The 22,079-nt window shown below is 37.9% G+C and overlaps 1 protein-coding gene across 2 annotated transcripts; it reads left to right on the top strand.

Annotated features, from left to right (window-relative positions):
- Positions 1-11,408: 11,408 nt before the first annotated feature.
- LOC108336347 (zinc finger protein 4) lies at positions 11,409-14,333 on the top strand. 2 transcript variants are annotated; one of them, XM_017572767.2, is made up of 3 exons: positions 11,409-11,781; positions 11,883-12,007; positions 13,151-14,333. In XM_017572767.2, the coding sequence occupies exon 3, from the start codon at positions 13,265-13,267 to the stop codon at positions 14,036-14,038; it is 774 nt and encodes a 257-aa protein (XP_017428256.1). In that variant the 5' UTR covers positions 11,409-11,781; positions 11,883-12,007; positions 13,151-13,264; the 3' UTR covers positions 14,039-14,333. The 2 variants fall into 2 exon arrangements, with proteins under 2 accessions (XP_017428256.1, XP_017428255.1); XM_017572766.2 differs by lacking the exon at positions 11,883-12,007.
- The last annotated feature ends 7,746 nt before the right edge of the window (positions 14,334-22,079 follow it).

Below are 22,079 nucleotides of genomic sequence, written 5' to 3' on the forward strand. Positions count from 1 at the left end.
TTTTACCAAGTTAGAGAAAAAAGAAGAAATAATGGAACACCGACAAGACACACTAAAATTCTTTGGTATTATTATTTCTGAAACCATATATCGATGTGTTGGAAGCATATTCTTCCAAAACTCAATCGATTCTTTTTTGTTGCATCGGAGTACCGTTGTGATTGTACCCGTACAATAGATCCCATGTTGGATCCATTATCCATATGATGCTCCAATAGCAATGCCCTATGTATATGTATGTACAGTGCCTCCCCAAAAATATATTACAAAACTAGCTTTTATGTATTATTCTACTTTGTCCATCGCGTGATAATTGATGCTACCACCAACCCCATTTTAATAATTGACAAAAAAAATGTTTAAATTCATAGCAATACTTATTAGAGGGAATAAACCCATAAAAGGCATACTACGGTTGGATCTATTGAAGAAGAGGTTTAACGAGGGAAGACCATGAAAACATGAGAGTGGAAGAAACACGTGGAAGCAGGCGCGTGAGGAAAAAGAATATTAGACTCAATGATTATGATTGGACGATGATTCATTAAATAGAAGTTTGTTAGAGGAGGGAGGGTGTGCTGTCATTTACGTATTCTCTGACTTCTTCTTTTTGTCCTGTGCATTTCTTCACTGCTGCCATTTCCTTTTCTGTTATATGAACTTTTATACTCAGAATATTGGGAGGACGTTTTTTTACAGAGGATATTACGAAAACTATTATAACTTCATTTCATTCTCCTTCCCAAATTCTATTACTGTTATATTGTTGTCTTACACTGGTGCTTTCATTCTCTGAACTATGGCCAAAAACACGAGACTGAAAGAACTAGATACTGAAATAGCTCGTCTCAAGGACCTTCCGGCGGAAGTTTGTCGCATTGCGGAGGCCATGGAAAGACGTGAGCGAGAGTTACAAAAGTGGATGGAACATTTGACACTACGGGAACAAGATGCAGAAAACAGATTCCAAACACTTGAATCTACGTTGGGGTCCTTGCTCCAAACGAAACCACCACCCTCCACGGAGCCACCACCGTTCCAAGTGCGTAATGTTAAAATTGATTTTCCTCGCTTTGACGGTACTGACGTTCTTCAATGGATCTTCAAAGCAGAACAGTTTTTCAATTACTACCGCACACCCGATGATCAACGCTTGATCATAGCTTCCATTCATTTGGAGAAAGAGGTAATCCCTTGGTTTCAGATGCAAAATTGTGCCAATGCCTTTCCAACTTGGGTTGCTTTTACTCGTGCTTTGGAAACTGAATTTGGTCCTTCACCATATGAATGCCCCAGGGCCACCTTGTTTAAACTCAGCCAAACATCATCTGTTCATGACTATTATACGCAATTCACATCTCTGGCCAACCGTGTCCAAGGCATCACGACGGAGGCTCTCCTAGATTGCTTTGTAGGACGCTTAAAACCAGATCTCAAACGTGATGTTATTGCCCAAAACCCCACTTCTCTGCTGCGTTGTGTGTCCTTAGCCAAATTATATGAGGAGAAGTACATTCCCAGAACCAGGTTACCAAACACTTCCTATTATCCCAAAACACAAGCCACAAACACCATCCCCACAACCTCACAATCCATATGATCAACCCCCTTACCTCCCTTATTATCCTTACCGTAGTCATCTACATCCAGTTCCCACCCCAAACCCAATTTCATAAAAAAACTTACTGCTGCAGAAATGCAATTACGCAGGGAGAAGGGCCTCTGTTTTACATGTGATGAGAAATTCACCATGAATCATAGGTGTCCCAATAAGCAGTATTTTGTTTTACAAGTGGATGAAGAGGTTCCTATTGATGTCCAACATGACCCTCCGGAGGACATTGTGGAGGCTGAACCTCCATCAATCGTGGAACAGCACCTTTCATACAATGCATTAAAAGGGTCTTCAGGACTTGGCACGATGAAATTTAAAGGGTCTATCAATGGCATGATGGTCCAGGTTTTATTAGATAGTGGAAGCTCAAATAATTTCCTGCAACCCAGAATTGCTCACTGTTTGAAACTTCCAGTCGAGCCTATTCCCAATTTTCAAGTGTTAGTGGGCAACGGTAATGCCTTGGTAGCTGAAGGATTCATCAAGGACTTACAAGTTAGATTCAAGGTCACTTGCTGCAATTGCCAGTATACTTACTTCCCATTTCAGGAGCTGATTTGGTGTTAGGAGCCGCTTGGTTGGCAACTTTAGGACCTCATGTCTCTGATTATAGCAGCTTATCTATCAAATTTTATGTTGGGAATAAATTTGTGACTCTGCATGGAGATCATTCATCCCTGCCACAGCCAGTTCAATTCAACCACTTCAAAAGAATGTGCCATACCAAAGGAATTGCTGAGTTATTCTCCTTGCAGGTTCAAACCTCTCCCACCATACAAGATCAATGGCTGGATCTTCCAAAGAATATGGAGCCGGAAATTGTATTGTTGCTCCATCAATACAAAACAGTTTTTGACCTTCCAATAGGACTACCCCCTGATAGGCAACAAAATCATTTTATTCCCTTAGTTGAAGGTGCTAACCCTGTGAAGGTACGTCCATACAGATACCCTTACAGTCAAAAGTTGCAAATTGAGAAAATGTTTTCAGAGATGCTGCAGGAAGGAATTATTATTCCATCCACCAGTCCGTTTTCGTCACCAATCATATTGGTTAGGAAAAAGGATGATACTTGGAGATTTTGCACAGATTATAGAGCTTTGAATGCTATAACAGTTAAAGATAGTTTCCCTATTCCCACTGTGGATGAATTACTTGATGAGTTGTATGGGGCACCATTTTTCTCTAAACTACATTTAAGGTCTGGGTATCATCAAATATTGATTAAAGAGGAGGATAGGCACAAAACAGCTTTTAGAACTCATCAAGGGAATTATGAATGGTTGGTCATGCCATTTGGTTTAACCAATGCCCCTGCCACCTTTCAAGCCCTCATGAATGACATTTTTCAAGGTATTCTAAGAAAATTTGTCTTAGTCTTCTTTGATGATATATTAGTATACAGTCCCACTTGGGAAGAGCACCTCCAACATCTTGAGACAGTCCTACAGATTTTACAGCATCATCAATTATATGCAAAATTATCAAAGTGTGCTTTTGGCCTACAAGAAGTTGATTATCTGGGTCATACAGTATCTGGAAAAGGTGTGACCATGAACAAGGACAAAATTGAAGCTGTGATGCAATGGCCAGTTCCCACCAATCTCAAGCAACTGAGAGGGTTTTTGGGACTCACAGGTTATTATAGAAGATTTATTAGGCAATATGCCTCTATTGCTGAACCTCTAACTAATCTTCTAAAGAAGGACTGTTTTATATGGAATGACGAAGCCACTCAAGCTTTTGATGCTTTAAAAGCTGCTGTTACTCAAGCCCCTTGTGCTAATTCTTCCAGATTTTTCCATTCCTTTTGTGCTGGAAACTAATGCTTCAGGGTTAGCTATTGGAGCAGTGCTGATTCAAAACAAACATCTCATAGCATATTTTTCCAAGAAATTAAACCCCCGACTTCAACGCCAATCTGCTTACGTAAGGGAGTTTTTTGCCATTACTGAAGCTGTAGCCAAGTTTCGACATTACCTCTTAGGGCATAAATTTGTGATTCGAACAGACCAAAGAAGTTTAAGAAGTCTCACTGAACAGGCCATTCAAACACCGGAACAGCAAAAATGGTTACATAAATTGCTGGGGTACGATTTTACGATAGAATATAAATCGGGCAAGGACAATGTGGTTGCTGATTCCTTATCCAGATCATTTCTTATGGCATGGTCACAGCCCCAACTAGATTTCCTACCAGAATTACGAAAGGCTCTAAATACAGATGAAAAAGCAAAAAAAATCATTACGGATTGTGTAGCCAACAAGCAAGTTGTTCCACATTATGCAGTCCATGATGGCTTACTTTACTGGAAGGACAGGATAGTCATACCTGCATCTCCTGAATTAGTTCAAAAGTTGCTTAAAGAATTTCATAATTCTCCTATCGGTGGGCATGCAGGAATCACGAGAACATTTAGCATACTTGCTCAGCAATTCTATTGGCCTGGAATGCAGCAGGATGTAAAACATTTTGTTCAGAATTGCCTGATCTGTCAGCAGGCAAAATCAGTTAATTCTCTTCACTTGGGGTTACTACAACCTTTACCGGTGCCAACTCAGATCTGGGAGGATGTGGCAATGGACTTTATCACCAGCCTTCCAAATTCTCAAGGCTATACTGTGATAATGGTAGTGATTGACCGACTCTCCAAATATGCTCACTTCTGCCCTTTGAAAGCGGATTACAACAGTAAACAGGTAGCTGAAGCGTTTGTCAAAACTGTCATCAAATTACATGGGTTTCCAAAGACCATTGTTTCAGATCGGGATAAGGTGTTTTTAAGTCAATTATGGCAACATTTATTCAAATTAAGTGGAACTACCTTGCACATGAGCACAGCTTACCACCCTCAGTCCGATGGACAGTTAGAAGCTCTTAATAAATGCTTGGAGATGTATTTAAGGTGCTATACGTATGAGTCTCCTAAAGAATGGGTCAAATTTTTACCTTGGGCTGAGTTCTGGTACAATACTGCTTATCATCACAGCAGTGGTATGACTCCATTTAAGGTAGTTTATGGGAGAGATCCTCCACAATTGACTAAATACACTCCTCATGCTTCTGATCCTCCAGCAGTTCAAGATGACCTTACGACGCGACAGGAAATTATCAGCAAACTGAAACAGAATTTATTACGATCACAGCACCACATGAAAAAATATGCTGATGTCAAACGGAAGCACATGGACTTTCAGATTGGTGATATGATGCTGGTAAAGTTACAACCATACAGACAAAATTCAGTGGCCCTGAGAAAGAATCAGAAATTAAGCATGAAATACTTTGGCCCATTTCCTATCATTGAACGAATTGGCTCTGTTGCTTATAAGCTATTGTTGCCCCCAACAGCAAAAATTCACCCTGTCTTCCACTGTTCTCAACTAAAACCTTGTAGGGGAGATCATACTCAGCAATATGTTCCAGCAATCACTATTGATTCTGAGACTCCACCTGTTATTCAACCTGCTGTTGTGGTTCAAGATCGTCAAATTATGCAAGGGAATAAGATAGTAAAACAGTTCTTGATCCAATGGGAAGGGTTAGAAGAATCATCTCCTACATGGGAAGATGAAAGTGCCTTACGTAAAGCCTATCCAACATTCAACCTTGAGGACAAGGTTGATTTTAAAGGAGGAGGAATTGTAACGAGGGAAGACCATGAAAACATGAGGGTGGAAGAAACACGTGGAAGCAGGCGCGTGAGGAAAAAGAATATTAGACTCAATGATTATGATTGGACGGGGATTCATTAAATAGAAGTTTGTTAGAGGAGGGAGGGTGTTCTGTCATTTACGTATTCTCTGACTTCTTCTTTTTGTCCTGTGCATTTCTTCACTGCTGCCATTTCCTTTTCTGTTATATGAACTTTTATACTCAGAATATTGGGAGGACGTTTTTTTACAGAGGATATTACGAAAACCATTATAACTTCATTTCATTCTCCTTCCCAAATTCTATTACTGTTATATTGTTGTCTTACATAAACCCAACTACATAAGGATTTAACATTGCTCTTTACTCAAAATTTTAAGATAATGTGTTAACGAATCTTTCACATTTATACCGTACTTTATTTTCTCATTTCTATTCAATATCAAACTTGAACTCACTTAGATTTCTAAAAGCTTGATATATGTGATTTTGAGTGAACCGAAAAGTATAAGAAGTTAGTAACGGTTGAAATAAAAGGTTTTTGCTATCAGTTGAAGCAGTGTTGTGGGTGTCGACGTAATAATTGAAGAGAAGTTGTGGTGAGACAATTGCATGTGTGGGTAAAAAATGTTAATTATTTGAAATGATGATATTAAGGGCATGGGTGATATTAAAGAAGTGAAGGTGGTAGCTTTCCCTTTTGTGAAAGATATATAGGATTGTGAGTGATGATAGTGTTAGATAGTGTAGCATGATGGATTTGTGTGACCCATATACTCATCACAAGCAAGGGATGAGAAGTCGCGTGGTTGATATTAAAGATCAAATTAAGGAAAGAAAAAGGGCGGTTGCTAGTTGAAAAAGAGCAAATGTTGGATCTATGGCCATTATGTTTCTATAATTTCGTGCGTGGAATAATGGACCATACCATTATCTTTTAAAAACTGTCATGTTAATGATGGAGATTGAAGGCCATGGAATGCAAACCCTCCAATCTCATTCCTTTCTTGGCTCGATTATATCCACTTGGTTTCCTATATCCTACGTAATGGTCCAAATTGTTATCCTTTTACCCGAACAAACAACAATATATGTTCCACTTCCATTTGCCACTTGGTTTAGCTATATTTTCATGTCCAATGACTTCATTCCGACTCCAATATAGTTTCTAAGAAGAGAAAATTTGTACTTTATTTTTCTTGGATAATATTAGTAATCATTTGGGTACAATAACTAAGTTAACAAATCCTTTATCCTCTATTTCTACTCTCTTGGAATTACATTTTTAAATGTGTATTTTCCGAATTATATAAAATTAACCTGATTGGATATAATCATATATGATCACAATATCATGTTAGAAATTCAAGATTAGGTGGAAGTCATATATGGAATAAAAATAATAAAATGAATAATATAAAAATAGAAGGACCTACAAACTCATTATTTTAAAATTTTAGATTAAAAGTGGTATCTCGATCTTTTATATAAACTTTTTCATGTCTCAAAATTAAGATTATGGGATCTAATTGTAAATATTGATATATACCATAATCAAATAAAGAAAGAAGATACCAACATAATAAAAAATATTATAATTGAGAAAATAAGAAAGAAAGGAGTGGTGGACGTTAATTACAATTTTAATAGAAGAGAAACTCATAAATAAATACAATACATTAAATAGACAAAAATACTAATATTAAATACTCAACTTTTGAGTAGACATTCAACACTAATGAGACCTAAGTTGAATACCGATATTAACACCACCTTTAATAAAAAATATTGAGATAATAAGTTTATATTAAGATAATAAGTTTATAGGTCTTTATCCTTACACTAGTACATTAAGAGGATATGACACCGATTACTTTTGGTTATAGGCACCGGTTCTACAACCGAAGTATATACCAACGAGGTAAAAAGGGGTAGGTTTTATGCTTCGGTTGTGAACTGGGTTAAAAAAGATAAGATTTATGTCTCGGTTTTTGAATAACCGAGGCAGTAACGTGTTTGTTTTCTGATTCTACAGCTTCGTTTAGAACCTAAACCGAGGTAGTAAGATTTTTTTTTTTCAGATTCTAATTTCAAACTCCAGAACCCCAAACTGAAAAACGTTAAAAATGAAACAGAAAGCCAAAGATGAAACTCAGAGATGAAACAACAAATTACATACTCAGATGAAACAACAAATTACATACTCAGATGAAACAACAATATTACATACTCAGATGAAACAACAATATTACAAGACACAATATTACAACATCCAATGTCAAAATTCTCTCTACAGAAGCAACAAAATTACATACTCAAAAGCAATATTACAACAACAGAAGAAACTCAGAGATGAAACAGGAAAGCCAGAGAAGCCAAATTTCTTCCTCTTCGCACATGGTGAAACAGAAAGTCAAGTTTCTCTATTCTTCCCAACGGCGTGGTCAAAGGTCCAAAGGTTTGTAAAATACAAAAGCCTGAGATTTACCGTGTGAGCTTTTGCTCCTCCAAACCCCAACCGCCGCAGGCCCGCCATCCCTCCACCTCTGCAAACGGCTTCTGTCCCGCATGCCTCTGCAAACGCCTCGTCCTCCTCGACCCCAACAACAACAACAGCCTCGCCACTGCTCGCAAACCTCCATCCACTGCCGCCGTCGCCGCCCTTAAAGCCCTCTTCCGCCCTAGAAACCCTAGAAGAAAAAGGAAACTTATTATGGACCGATTGATCAGTGTAAATCAAAGTTTAATCGGTGGAAAAAGTTTCTAAGGGTGAAAACAAGCTTTTAATCGGTGGAATCGAAGGGAAATGGTGAAAAGGAGAAGAAACCCTAATGGAGGGTTTAGATCTATCAATGTTTCGGTGGAAAATGAAGGATAGAAGAAATGGAGATGATTATGTGAGTGTAAAAGGCTTACCGTGACGATGAAAGGCTTGCAATGAGGAGATCCCTCTCTCGAGCACCGTGGAACGGCAGCGGCCGACGGCGTGGTTGAACGGCGGCTTGCGGCGTGCCCTGATGTTGGGGTTTGGTGGAGAAGAGAAATTGGAGGCGAGAGGGCGAGAGGGCGAGAGGGCAGAGGGCAGAGGGCGAGAGTGCGAGATGGCAGAGGGCGAGAGTAGAGGGTTTACCTATTTTGTGGTAGAGGTGTAGAGGTGGCAGTGTGTTTATGCTTCGGTTCTGAGAGAGACCGAAGCAGTATACCTATTTCGTATAGCTGTCAGTTGTGTGTTCAGGCGTGTCAGGCGTGGTCAGTGGGAGAGTAGAGGGTTTATGCTTCGGTTTTCGGAGTAACCGAAATAGTAGACGTGGTTTTAGGCACCGGTTTTGAGAGCAGCGAGGTGATATCACCATTATGCTTCGGGTGATCATGAAACCGAGGCGTATAAATTGAACTTATTTTCAATTTTGCCATCGCGTTTTATTAGGCACCGGTTTGTTATAAAACGAAGTATAAGGTGCGATTTTAAAAGCAAATATTCTACTAGTGTTATATAGTGCTATGATCGTGTCTTAATTAAGTTAACCTATCAAAAATGGAATAGATTTAGTGACTTTTTCTTGGAAAATGTTGCGTAACTTTGGTTAATTTTGCTCAATTTTTAACTTTTCTTTTGAAAATTTTACTTAATCCATTTCCATGAAAAATCTATTGTGATAATATGGTGTTAATTGAGTTCATCTATAAACAAATCAACTCAAATAATATGATGTTAATTGAACTTATTTACCAAAACATTGACTTAAATGATATAGTGTTAACTAAACTCAACTATCAAAAAAATCAACTCGAATTATAAGTAAGCTCACCTATAAGAAAAAGTTAAATAGGATGATATAATGTTAAGTGGGTTCCAATAAAAAAAAGGTCAAATCATATATGTTTTTTGAGTTCACTTGTCCAACAAATCAACTTCTATGGTATGGTGTTAATTGAGCTCAATTATAAAAGAAAAAAATTTATGGGAAAATGTGGTGTTAATTAAGCTCACCTATAAAAAAAATTAATTTGAATACTAATGTGTACAGTGAGCTCACTAGTAAATGAAATTATTGTGTTGATGTATTGTTAATTAAACTCATGAAAAATTTGACTTGGATGATATAGTATTAAATGAGCCAAAAAAATAGACTTGAATGCTATGTTATTAACTAAATTATGTGGTGTTAACTACACTCACTGATTCGGTAGATATTTTGTGGGACCGAGACACCAACCTTTCTGACGTATTCTCCTTGCCTCTGAAGGCCTGAATTGTCGAAGTCGCTCGCTTTCCTTCAATCTGAGCCGCTCGCTCCTCTTCGACTGCTCGGCCTTCAGTGGGGACCGCGCGGTTGCCTTGATATTATGATAATTGAGTATTATGAACTCAATAGAGCGTGAGTAGAATGTGAATGGAACGTTTTAGAGTGTGAATTGAGCATAAGTGAAAACCTACCTGACTTTGTATTTATAATTTACCTCATGGATCCTGAGCTGATACAAGCCCAATAAAATATAAACAGAATAAGATATAAACAGATTACTTGAAAATCCGGTTGGTTGTTTATAATCTGCTTATCAATATCTATAATTAGATATTCTTTGATTATTTTTGTCATCTGCTGGACTGTTGACCCAGTAACAACTTAAGCGCTGACCCAATTACGGCCCAAACCATTTGACCAGGTTGACCAATAGCAGATAGACCGATCGGCTTTATTCAGTAACCGCTTGGTTCATATTTCATACGATACACTCACCAATCACAAAAATTCAAAGGATGTTGGTCAATGACAGATGAATATAAAGATGAAGAGGATTAATTACATTATAATAAAAAAGGTGCAGGAATAATAAAAAGATGTTGATCCAAAACATAAGGATCAATATTCATCTTATAAAAAAAAGAATGTCGTACTAAGAAAAGAAAATAATAGTAAGAAAATTGCTATTATAGACACATAATTGCAACTCTAAAGAAGAAACCGTTAATATAAATAAAGACTACACTTCAGAAAGATAATATATTGACAATGAATACTCTGACTTTAAGGTTTTCCTAAATTCTTCCATACTCAAATGATTTACTAAACTCTTGAATACAACAATATCAAACATTCATATCATGACATCCATGTCATGATTATACAATTAAATCCCATAAATTTTAGGAATCTTGAGATATGGAAGAACTTTATTTCTTTCCCAAATATGATGAAGCAATACTCAAAAGCAATAGATAGCAGCATTTGTCAATCTTTTAATACAAATTCTATGTAAATTATTAAATGAAATTTGAATTCTGATATAAATGAAAACGGTACACACAAGTTATGTATGTTCTAAGATGCTCGTGAAAAACAAACCCAAACCGTCTTCTAAGTGAATAAATTAATAACAAGATGCTTTAATTGGTGTCTCTTTATAATTCTATCTAAAACCCGAAAGCAAGTTGAAGGAGCAGAAATGGAATTTAGAAAGAAAAAAACAGCGAGGGGGTTCACATAATTCATAAATACTATGTAAAAAAGGGTTGTTGGGAAGTGAAGGACAGGAGTTGCATTATTTATTGTGAGTGGAGTTGTTAAGAAACAAATGATGTCATATCATAGTACATGAATCATGAATAATATATGGATGGTCCGAATAGGATGGGAAGAGTAGTTATGCTAGACGTGCTAGATGGAACCAAACATGAAACTTTGAAATCTGACCCCATGCATTGGTGTTATCTGAAACACTTTTGAAGTGGTGAAGATGGAGAGAGAAAGAAAGCTAGAGGCTTCAGAATCTTTGGTGGGAATAATGACTACACTGTTGTTGGCCTGTTTTTCGGTTCTTCCTCATCAACCTACTTCTACTTTCAACTTTGTAACTGCTTCTCACTTGTTAGCTTTCTCAGAAAAGTCTAAATTTTTGCAGAAGGAAAACAAAAAAGTTTAGATTTTTATATGTTGTTCTTAGCATAAACTTTTTTGCACAGTCATGGACAAAATTTTCATTTATGGCAAGTTGTAATGAGATAACAATTTAAAAGCACCGTTTTATAGACTATTTACTTAATGAAAAAAAAAAGATTAGAGTACACTAACTAAGAGACACTGAAAATACTGTAGCACATTATTAATTTGATCATATCTCCCACTCTCTTTTTATATATCCCAAAACCTCCTTTTCTTCCTCTGACTTCTCTGTTCCCTAACTCTCCACTTCTTTCTTACCTGTTCTTTCCCATAATTAAACAGCAATACCCACCATCTCTATGTCTCTCTCTCCCCATTTACTCCTTCTTTGCTTTTTATTCCTTTTCAGTTAAACTTGTTAAATAAAAAAGAAAAAAATATCTAAGCCCACACCTTACCCTCTATTAGTGTTTCAGAAACATAGAAAACTCAATGACCAATTTTGTCTTCTCATAAACAGTCATAGCTAGGAAAGCTACACTGGAAACAGATGTCTCCGATTTCAAAGCAGTTTTTAGGTGATTTCAGAAGCAGGCCACTTTCAGTTGATCTTGAAATTTGAGAAGGTATGCAACCTTCTTGCACTCTCATCTATGTACTTAAGTAAGTACTGTTTGTCTTACTTTGGTTTTCACTTTTGCTTCTCTCAACTCTTTCTTGGGTTTAGATGACTCTGAATCACTGAATAAAGGAAATGGTATGTGGATTTTACCTTCAAACTTTGTGTCATCGCATCAGTGCCTGCCCCGTTTTGCCTCCACCAAAATCTGCCTCTCTAGCCAAGCCTCCAGAGTAATTTTCCTCTCTAAACTGTCATAAGTAGGCTTTCTTTGTTGCTATACTGGGTGTTTGTTTATACAGAATGGAAGTCCAGGTAGATTTAATTCTAAAATTGAGAGGGACTAAGATGAAACAACCATCTTCATGCAGTTCTTTGTTTTCGATATGTTGATGTTGTTGGATCTCCATATTAATGTTCTTCTTTGTCTCTGTTTTGTGTGCTGAATGATGGTCTTACTGTCTCCAAGCTTTGACTTGCTCTTACAAACTGATGGTGTTCAAGTTTTTTCTGGGTGCTTCGTCCTCTCTCTCTCTCTCTCTCTTTCATCAGGAGACACTCATGACGTTCAATCTCCTTGGTCAATGAGTCCTTGGAAATATATAATAAGAAAGAATCTCCATACCAGATTCAACATTGATTTCAAAATAGATATAGTATATTACTAAATATAGTTAACAATTACAGGATTTTGATGATACTTTTGGCCATGATGAAATGTGAAAACACTGATATTGGCTAATTAATTATTCATGAACTTCATGGCATGTCCTTGCTAATCACTTACAACAAGCATATGTGAAGAAGATTCAGACAGTATGAGTTCCTTGCTAAAGATTTTAGAATTGTATTCTACAATCTGATTTCACCCTAATTTCAAATATTCGATCATACTTTCGTAAATCGGATGGCTTTGAATGTTTCCTATTAAGCACTCGGCATTCTTGTTTATATGAATTTTTAGTCGGCAAGTCTGAAAAAGCTAGAATATAGGATGGTTGAATTTTTGTGTTGAAAATAGTAGTAGTTTTTAAACATTACATTTTTCAACCGAATATGTCATAACAAATTCCGAAAAGGCAATTAAATCATGGTTTTGTTAGCAGATTTGAGTAGAGTTACGATCACTGCTACGAAACCCATTTGTAGTTACCAATCCAATATCCCATTTGGCTGGCCAAACATATAATGAAACAAACAAGCACCAACTAGAAATGCTTTTCCAGCAGGGAAAGTTCATTTTTAAGCCATAGGATTCATAAAACACGGTACTTGGATGAGTATCTAGTCATCTTTCACAGTATCAGTATTGATTCAAGATTTTTGTTATGATTGCTTAATGAGCTGATTGATTTTCTTGGCTTAACTAATTGCAGGATAAAGTAAATATCCCAGAGCAAGCTCAGAAATAGATTTCATTCTGGATAATCTGGTGGTTAACTCCCACTCCTATTTGTTAAATTAGCTTCTAACTTGAGCACAGCTACATCATGAAACCAAACTTTGATCTTGAAGTTGAGGCACATGCAGAATATGAATCTGAAGTTAGCAGCCAGGTTGCTTCCAATGTTTCTATTCAAGAAACCTCTATAGGTCCTTGTAGTGACAGCCTCACTAACATTTCCCACACCACAAATCCAATTGGGAGTCATCCTAATTCAGATGCTATTTCACTTGACTTAACTCTCAACTTCAAGAACAGTGAGCCAGGGGGAAGAGATTCAATAGGATTCTCATTCTCAAGCACTAGCGAGAGCAGCAATGAACCTGCTTCTCAAACCACAGCAGCGACCATATCACGAGTCTTCTCTTGCAATTACTGTAAGCGCAAATTTTTCAGCTCTCAGGCTCTTGGTGGACACCAGAATGCCCACAAGAGAGAAAGAACATTAGCAAAAAGGGCTTTGAGAATGGGATTTTTCTCTGAAAGGTATGCCAATCTAGCATCTCTCCCTCTGCATGGTTCCTTTAGGTCCTTAGGAGTAAAGGCACACTCTTCACTGCACCATGGCTTCTCACCAACAATGAGGACTCCTGAGATAAAAAGCAACGCAAGATTTGATCAAGGGTATGTTGGCATCCCAATATTCTTGGAAGATGATGAGTCAGATTTGTTGTGGCCGGGTAGTTTTCGTCAGGTTGTCGAGGCTGGTGATAGTCATCAGAATTTCATACTGACTGGAAGTTCAGATTTGAGTTTTACTGGGGTTAATCCACCTGTAGAAATAGAGAACTCAACACCAGATTTGACTTTGAAACTTTGAAGGACGTAATTTGGTACAGTTCCGGCCTTGAGTTGTCTGCTTTATTGTTATGTTGTTGTACAGTAAGACATGCATGCAAGGGGCCAAGATTGCCAGATTCGTTACTAGACTTGTTGGGTTTCCTTTTAGTTTCATTTTCAGTTTTCTCTTAGGAATCTTGCTTTGGTATTTTGCTTTGTATGTTTCTAGTTGTATAAGGGCTCCGGGAGGACAATTTTGGAGCTTCTGTGCTTGTTATATAAATCATGTCTTTCCTTCACTGTAATTATTGAGCTTCTATGTGTTTTAGTCTTCAGTTTTTATTCTGGATTCATATTGACAACTAAACCGATCTAAATTAGTAGTACTATTTATCTCCTTTACTTAGGAATAAAAGTCATGAAAGTTGCTATATTTTATTGTGGTGGATAAATTTGATATGGGTTCTAATAATGACGGATATCTTCCTGCTATCATCTTGGAACTGATCAAGGATACTTGAACCACTCTTCGACGTGGTTGTGCCTTTGTGGCCAACACAGACATGGTATGTTTGTATTACGATAGTTAAGATGAATCATACCAAATTGGAAATAAAATAAAAAATGCTTAATAACCACAAATGTTTCCAATTCTTGGTTCGTTTCTCACAGCTAACTCTGATACACAATAACTTAGATTTTCTGTCCCATTTTCTGGTTTGGCTAGGGCAGATTGTGGCCGCAAGTTATTGAATCCAAAAGAATGAAAAGGGTGAAAGAAAATTATTCTCATTGATTGACTGACTGACTGATATAAATGATATAAACAATAGGCTTATAGATGCAAATAACAGATGTATAAAAGGAACTACTAAATTAACAGTTCTAACGGATTTCAACTAAGTATCTTAACTGTAATACTCCCCTCAATACGGGAGGAAGATGTTCTAATAACAGTTAGAGTGAGGATTTTGGTAGAAGTTTTGTGAGAACCATGTTAGTTCACTAGCAAAGCAACTTCAGCCAGTGACTATACTCAGCTTCAGCAGAGCATCTACATATGGTGGTATGCTTTTGGGCTTCCAAGAAACTAGAGAATCCTCAATGAAGACACCAAAACCCAGTTGCAGATTTCCTTGTATAAGATAAGGACAAATTTCCCAGTCAAAATTAGCAGAAGACTGTAAATGAAGACTGGACATAGCAGAAAATAGATTTCCTTGACCAGGGGACGGGTGCTTTTTGATGTATTGCAGCAGCTGATGAGCCACATCAAAGCGAGTAGTGCGAGGTTGAGAGACAAGTGGACTCAGTTTATGCACAACATAGCTAATGTGTGGTCTTGATATTGTCAGTTAAAGCTGCCAATAAGATGTTTATGCATCCAACAAAAGCTGTGTTAATTTTAGATTGGGGTTTGTTGGTGGTGGCAGAGGTCTTCATCCAATTAATCAGTATCTCAAGTAAAAAGAGGGCTTATTTGCTTTTTGAGAGGTTTTTCTCATTCCAACTTTCAGAACAATGCTGCAGAAAAGTTGTTGTAAACTTGGTGTTTGGTTAACCATTGTCTTGAGGCTTCCCTCAAGCCATAAACTCCCCCTGTAAGTTCTCCCCCTAATTTGGAGAATCATGTGAAGGATGGTATCCTTGAGGAATTTCCGTATAAATCTTATATACTAAATCTCCATTTAGAAATGCATTGTTGATATATAGCTAAATGCGCCATTTACCGCAACCAATGAAAGGACAGTAGTGTTGTAATTTTTGCCACTAGAGGAAAATGTTTCTGTAAAATCCAAACCAGCTTGTGTGAATTCGTTTTTTATCAAATGGCCATGCATCAGTCCTTAGACCCATCTGCCTTGTGCTTAATTTTGTTAAGGCATCTACAACCAATTGTGTGTTTATCGAGTGGAAGTGGAATAATACTTGTTGCAATTCCTCTGTAATGTGCAAAGTTGACTGTTTGAGCATAAAATTGAGGTTCAAATTCTGTGGAAACTTGACAGAAGAAGGATATATATGAAACAGTTAGTTTGCCATAATCAAGGTAATCGGAATTACGATATTGGGTCTTAGGTAGCTGTTGTAGCTGATAGAAGAGGAAATATATTAAACGGGTGAGGGATCTATGTGTTCAAGAAATTCTTCTAAATGCAAGTGTGATGAATAGCATAAAGGCATTGTACTCTAGCTCTTTTTAATAAAGAAACTCAAATGGAAACTTGTTCAAACTGTTGAAGCCATTTGGTGAAGGCAACAGTGTAGGCTCGAAATCTACAAAATGAGATTGGAACATATGATTGAAAGTTTTCTTTCAAAGACCAAGCTATGGCCACTTTAAGGAGATGCTGATGTTTTTATTCAGCTACAAACTTTTTCCGAAGCCTTTCTATCTGGAGAACAGATGATTGACATCTTTTGGTGTAAAAAAGTGTCAGAGTCACGCTCCCAACAATTAAACGAATAACAATGCCCTGTATCGTATTATGTATTAAGTATGAGTTTCTTACAATGAAGTATGAAAACACTACGACCGTGTTATCGGAATAGGAAAAACAAATTGAATAAGCATAACAGACACTAAAGAAATCCCAGAGAGGGTCAGAGGAAGAAGAATACAGATCATAAATTCCACCCCTCCTTTCTTATTTTTGTCCTATTATATTTACTTTAACCCCCATACGTAATCCTTGAGCGCAGAGTTAGTTACTCTTTTACTCTCACTTTTGCGATTCACCATGATTTCATCATTACCATCCACGTGTCCCACCCCTGTAACGGTATTCCCATGCATTTCATTTGCCAGTATTTCTTCTGCACTCGTGACATTTCCTCCCCCATAAAAATCAACCTTGTCCCCAAGGTTGAAGTTAGGATAAACATCCTGGACGAATGATAGATCTTCCCAAGTAGCTTTAGTCATATCCAATCCTTCCCATTGTACCAAAACCTACGGAATCTGATCATGGCCACGTAAAATAATTCTGGACTGCAATATCTTAGATGGTTGAACAATAGGACCAAATTCACCCGTCAATAGTGGAAGAGGAACATACGTTTTTTGATGTTCACCTTTGCAAGGCTTCAACAAAGAAACATGAAACACAGGATGAATCTTGGCAGAAGCTGGAAGAAGGAGTTTGTAAGCCACAGAACCAATTTTCTACAAAACTGGAAAAGGACCAAAATATCTAAGTCCCAATTTCTGATTTTTGCGCAAAGCAACTGAGTGTTGCCTATAAGGTTGAAGCTTAACTAAAACCAAATCACCAATGTTAAACTCCAACTGTAAGCGTTTCCTATCTGCATATTTCTTCATATAATGCTTAGCTTTTTGCAAATTATTCTTCAACTGGCTGATAACTAAGTCACGGTGCAACAATAAATCCTGTAAAGAAGGAGGGTCTTTATGGTCTAGAGTATACTTGGTAATTGTGGGAGGATGTCGACCATAAACTGCTTTGAAAGGAGTCATACCAATGCTGGAGTGAAATGAGGTATTGTACCAAAACTCAGCTCATGAGAGTAACTTACTCCAGCTTTTGGGATTGTCAACTGTGAAACATCTTAAGTACATTTCCAAACATCTGTTAAGTGCCTCGGATTGACCATCGGATTGCGGGTGATATGCGGTGCTCATAGCCAAAGTGGTCCCAGTCAACTTAAACAGTTGCTGCCAAAATTTGCTAGTGAATACTCAATCACGATCCGAAACAATGGACTTTGGCATACCATGTAATTTAACAATGGAATGCATGAAGATGTCGGCTATCGTGCTCGAATAATCGGCTTTGAGTGAAGCAAAATGACCATATTTAGATAAACGGTCAACGACCACCAAAATTACAGTAAAACCGTGTGAAGGAGGTAAGCCAACAATAAAATCCATAGCTAAATCTTCCCAAATCTGTACTGGAATTGGCAAGGGTTAGAGCATTCCAGCAGGTAAAGAATTAGCAGTCTTAGCTTGTTGACAAAGCAAACAATGTTGGACAAAAAATTTAATATCCTTTTGCATACCATGCCAATAAAACTGCGAAGAAACTCTAGCCAATGTCCTAGCTCTGCCCGAATGGCCTCCAATAGGGGAATTATGAAATTCATTCAGAACTTGTTGTATCAGAGGATGGTTGGGAAGAAGAACCAACCTGTTCTTCCAAAATAGTAACTGGTCGTGCGTAGAATAATTCGGGTGAGGAGGATTTCCCTGAATACATAAGTAAAGTATTTCTGACAATTTGGGATCAGCAATAATAGCGGCCCGCACCTTAGGAATGATATCCCACTGAGGTTGAGAAATAGCCAGAAAGAAAGACCGAGATAAGGCATCGACAGCAAGATTGTCACAACCAGGCTTGTACTCTATGGTGAAATCATATCCGAGGAATTTAGGAAGCCATGCCTGTTGCTCCGCGGTCTGGATGGTTTGATCAGTTAGGTTGCGCAAACTTTGCTGATTAGTGCGGATAATAAATTTATGTCCCAACAAATAATGACGAAATTTAGCTATAGCTTCGGTAATGGCATAAAACTCTCACACGTAAGCTGATTGTTTCTGCATTTGTGGAGATAATTTTTTTGAAAAAAATGCAATGGGGTGATGGGCTTGACTCAGAATCGCACCAATACCTGTACTAGAGGTGCCAGTTTCCAATATAAACGGCTTAGTAAAATCAGGAAGGGCCAAGACGGGAGCCTCAGTAATAGCTCGCTTGAGATTGTGAAAAGCTTCAGTAGCAGCAGATGCCCAATGAAATTGGTCTTTCTTTAAGAGATTAGTTAATGGGGAAGCTATAACAGCATACCCTTTAATAAATTGCCAATAATACCCCGTGAGTCCAAGGAAGCCTCGTAGTTGTTTAATGGACTGGGGAAGTGGCCAATCCAAAACAGCTTGGATTTTATGCTGATCCATGGTAACGCCATTGCTTGATAATGTATGACCCAGATAATCAACCTCCTCCAAGCCAAAATGGCATTTTGACAACTTGGCAAAAAGGTGGTGATGCTGAAGGAGTTGTAAGACAGCTTCTAAGTGTTGCAAGTGTGAAGACCACGATGGGCTATAAACCAGTATTTCGTCAAAGAACACCAATACTGATTTGCGAAGCAGCCCTTGGAACACCGAATTCATTAAACTTTGAAAGGTGGCTGGTGCGTTGGTGAGGCCAAATGGCATGACAAGCCATTCATAATGGCCTTGGTGTGTCCTAAAAGTTGTTTTAAATCTATCCTCTGGAGATACAAGTATTTGATGGTATCCCGAATGAAGATCTAACTTAGAAAAGTATTTAGCTCCAAAGAGTTCATCAAGCAATTCATCAACAGTAGGAATAGGGAAAGAATCTTTGATTGTTATGGCATTTAATGCTCTATAATCAGTGCAAAAACGTCATGCCCCATCCTTTTTTTTAACCAAGAGAATCGGTGAAGAAAAAGGATTGGTGCTCGGGGCTATGATTCCCTCATGTATCATTTCCGCAACCATTTTCTCGATCTGTTCCTTTTGGCTGTGAGGGTATCGATAAGGACGGACCTTAATAGGCTGACTATCTGGAATTAAGGGAATAGCATGGTTGTGGGACCGGTCCGGAGGGGTTTGTCAAACACCCTTTTGTAGGTATGAAGCAACCGAGCCAAATCCGGATGAATGTCAGCAGGTAAGTCAAGCCATTGATCAGAAGGAACCTCCTAGGACTGAAATTGCAGTGTATAAAATTCTGCAATGGCATGAGTGTTGCACATTTGTCTGATATGGTGAAACTGAGCTGGACGTGGTAAGTTAGACTGATCACCATGTAGTGTAACAAATTCACCCTCCAAATAGAATTTCAAGGTCAAAGCACTATAATCTGAGACATGGGGTCCCAATGTAGAAAGCCAAGCAGCCCCTAAAACAACATCTGCACCTGAGACAGGAAGAAAATAAACTGGCAATTTGATAGTATGTCCCTGGATTATGACCTTCACATCTTTGACCAATCCTTCCACTGTGAGGGAATTTCCATTACCAACCAGAACCTGAAAACTAGGAATGGGCTCAATAGATAATTTCAAATAATGAGCCAAGCATGGTTGTAAAAAATTGTCGGAACTCCCACTATCAAGCAAGATTTGGACAGTGACACCGTTAATCGATCCATGAAATCGCATAGTGCCCAAACTGGAGGAGCCGTTGAAGACATTAAAAGAAACATGATGCTCGGGGGTAACATCAGGATAAGGAACTGATATTGGGTCTGGCGGTTCTAAATCTGGAGGTGGATCGTCATCTTCCTCTATATGAAGTAATATGTATTGTTTGTTAGGACAACGATGTGTAAGGGAAAATTTATCGTCACATGTATAACAAAGGCCCTTCTCACGTCTGATTTGCATTTCTAATGGAGATATCTTTTTGATATTGGATGATTTAGGGAGTTGGTTAAAAGGTTTCTGGGAAGGGTTAGGCAGAATTGCAAGTAGGGATATTGATTTCTGATTGGTGTTTAGGTAGGTGGATGATTTTGTGTTAAGGTGTCTGGAATAAGTGGTGGTATAAGCTGGTTTGGTGGATGTGGTATATTTTTCCTCGTAGAGCTTAGCAAGGGATACGGCTTTAAGGAGGGAATGAGGACTCTAGGCAATGACATCACGGCAGATATCAGTTTTCAAGCCACTGATGAAACAATCTAATAGTGCATCTACCGTAATCCCCGTAACTCTGTTAGCCAAAGTAGTAAATTCGATGTAATAATCGTTAACCGAACCTAATTGCGAGAGCTTAAACAAAGTAGAGCGGGGACATTCAAATGGGGAGGGACCAAATTCCAACTCCAATACTCGAGTAAAAGCAGCCCAGGATTTAAATGGATTATTCTTACTCATCATCTGGAACCAAGGAACCACATCCTTGTTCATATGCACAGCGGCAATCGTCAAACGGTGTAAATCTGGAGTAGAGTAATACTCAAAAAATTGTTCCGCCTTGAAAATCCATTGTAACACATTTGATCCATCAAAGTGTGGGAAATCCAACTTGATGTTGCGCACCTGAAAGGGTTGTGGGTTGGGATGCAACACATTTGAGTTCGAGCCATCGATGGATGACGTACTGGTCACGTGCTCGAGAGCTAATTCGAGCTTCTTAAACCTGACAGAATAATCTTGATCCCGTTTTTCCATGAGCTTCAAAATCTTCTTGACATTAGCATCCAACTCCTTCAATCGAGTATTCTCAGCCATGGTGGCAATGAAAGCACCAATGTCAGAGTCACGCTCCCAACAATTAAACGAATAACAATGCCCTGTATCGTATTATGTATTAAGTATGAGTTTCTTACAATGAAGTATGAAAACACTAAGACCGTGTTATCGGAATAGGAAAAACAAATTGAATAAGCATAACAGACACTGAAGAAATCCCAGAGAGGACTAGAGGAAGAAGAATACAGATCATAAATTTCACCCCTCCTTTCTTATTTTTGTCCTATTATATTTACTTTAACCCCCAGACGTAATCCTTGAGCGCAGAGTTAGTTACTCTTTTCCTCTCACTTTTGCGATTCACCATGATTTCATCATTACCATCCACGTGTCCTACCCCTGTAACGGTATTCCCATACATTTCATTTGCCAGTATTTCTTCTGCACTCGTGACAAAAAGTCAGTTATAACTAGTTCTCAAACATCATCAAACCAAAAACAACAAACTGATTCTCTACATTAGCAAGAAATAATGATATTATAGTATGTGATGCTGATTTATGTTTCTTAAAAATATCAAGGTAAATCCTGCTACAATCACCTACTACTAGTATAGATTAAATCAAGCATACTATTCTATTTAGCAATAGCGCAAAGTTGACAATGGAATGTAAATGCAGGATTCTCTTACGATATTATAATGTATTTATTGTTTATTATTGATGACTTAAATGGACAAATCTTGAGTGCTAATATGGTGGAACCACTCAGAAGAGCATCTTGAATGTTACCTTTCTCAATCTTATTAAAAAACTTCAGGTCTTGAAGTTAAAAGGACGCAGAAGTGAAAACAACATTTAATTTAAAACAAGGTACGAACATTATGTATTACT

This window comes from Vigna angularis, chromosome 7 (genome assembly GCF_016808095.1).
Source record: "Vigna angularis cultivar LongXiaoDou No.4 chromosome 7, ASM1680809v1, whole genome shotgun sequence".
NCBI lineage: Eukaryota > Viridiplantae > Streptophyta > Magnoliopsida > Fabales > Fabaceae > Vigna > Vigna angularis.

Coding starts and splice junctions, on each gene's coding strand:
- LOC108336347 (XM_017572767.2), top strand. CDS start 13,265: ATGAAACCAAACTTTGATCTTGAAGTTGAGGCACATGCAGAATATGAA.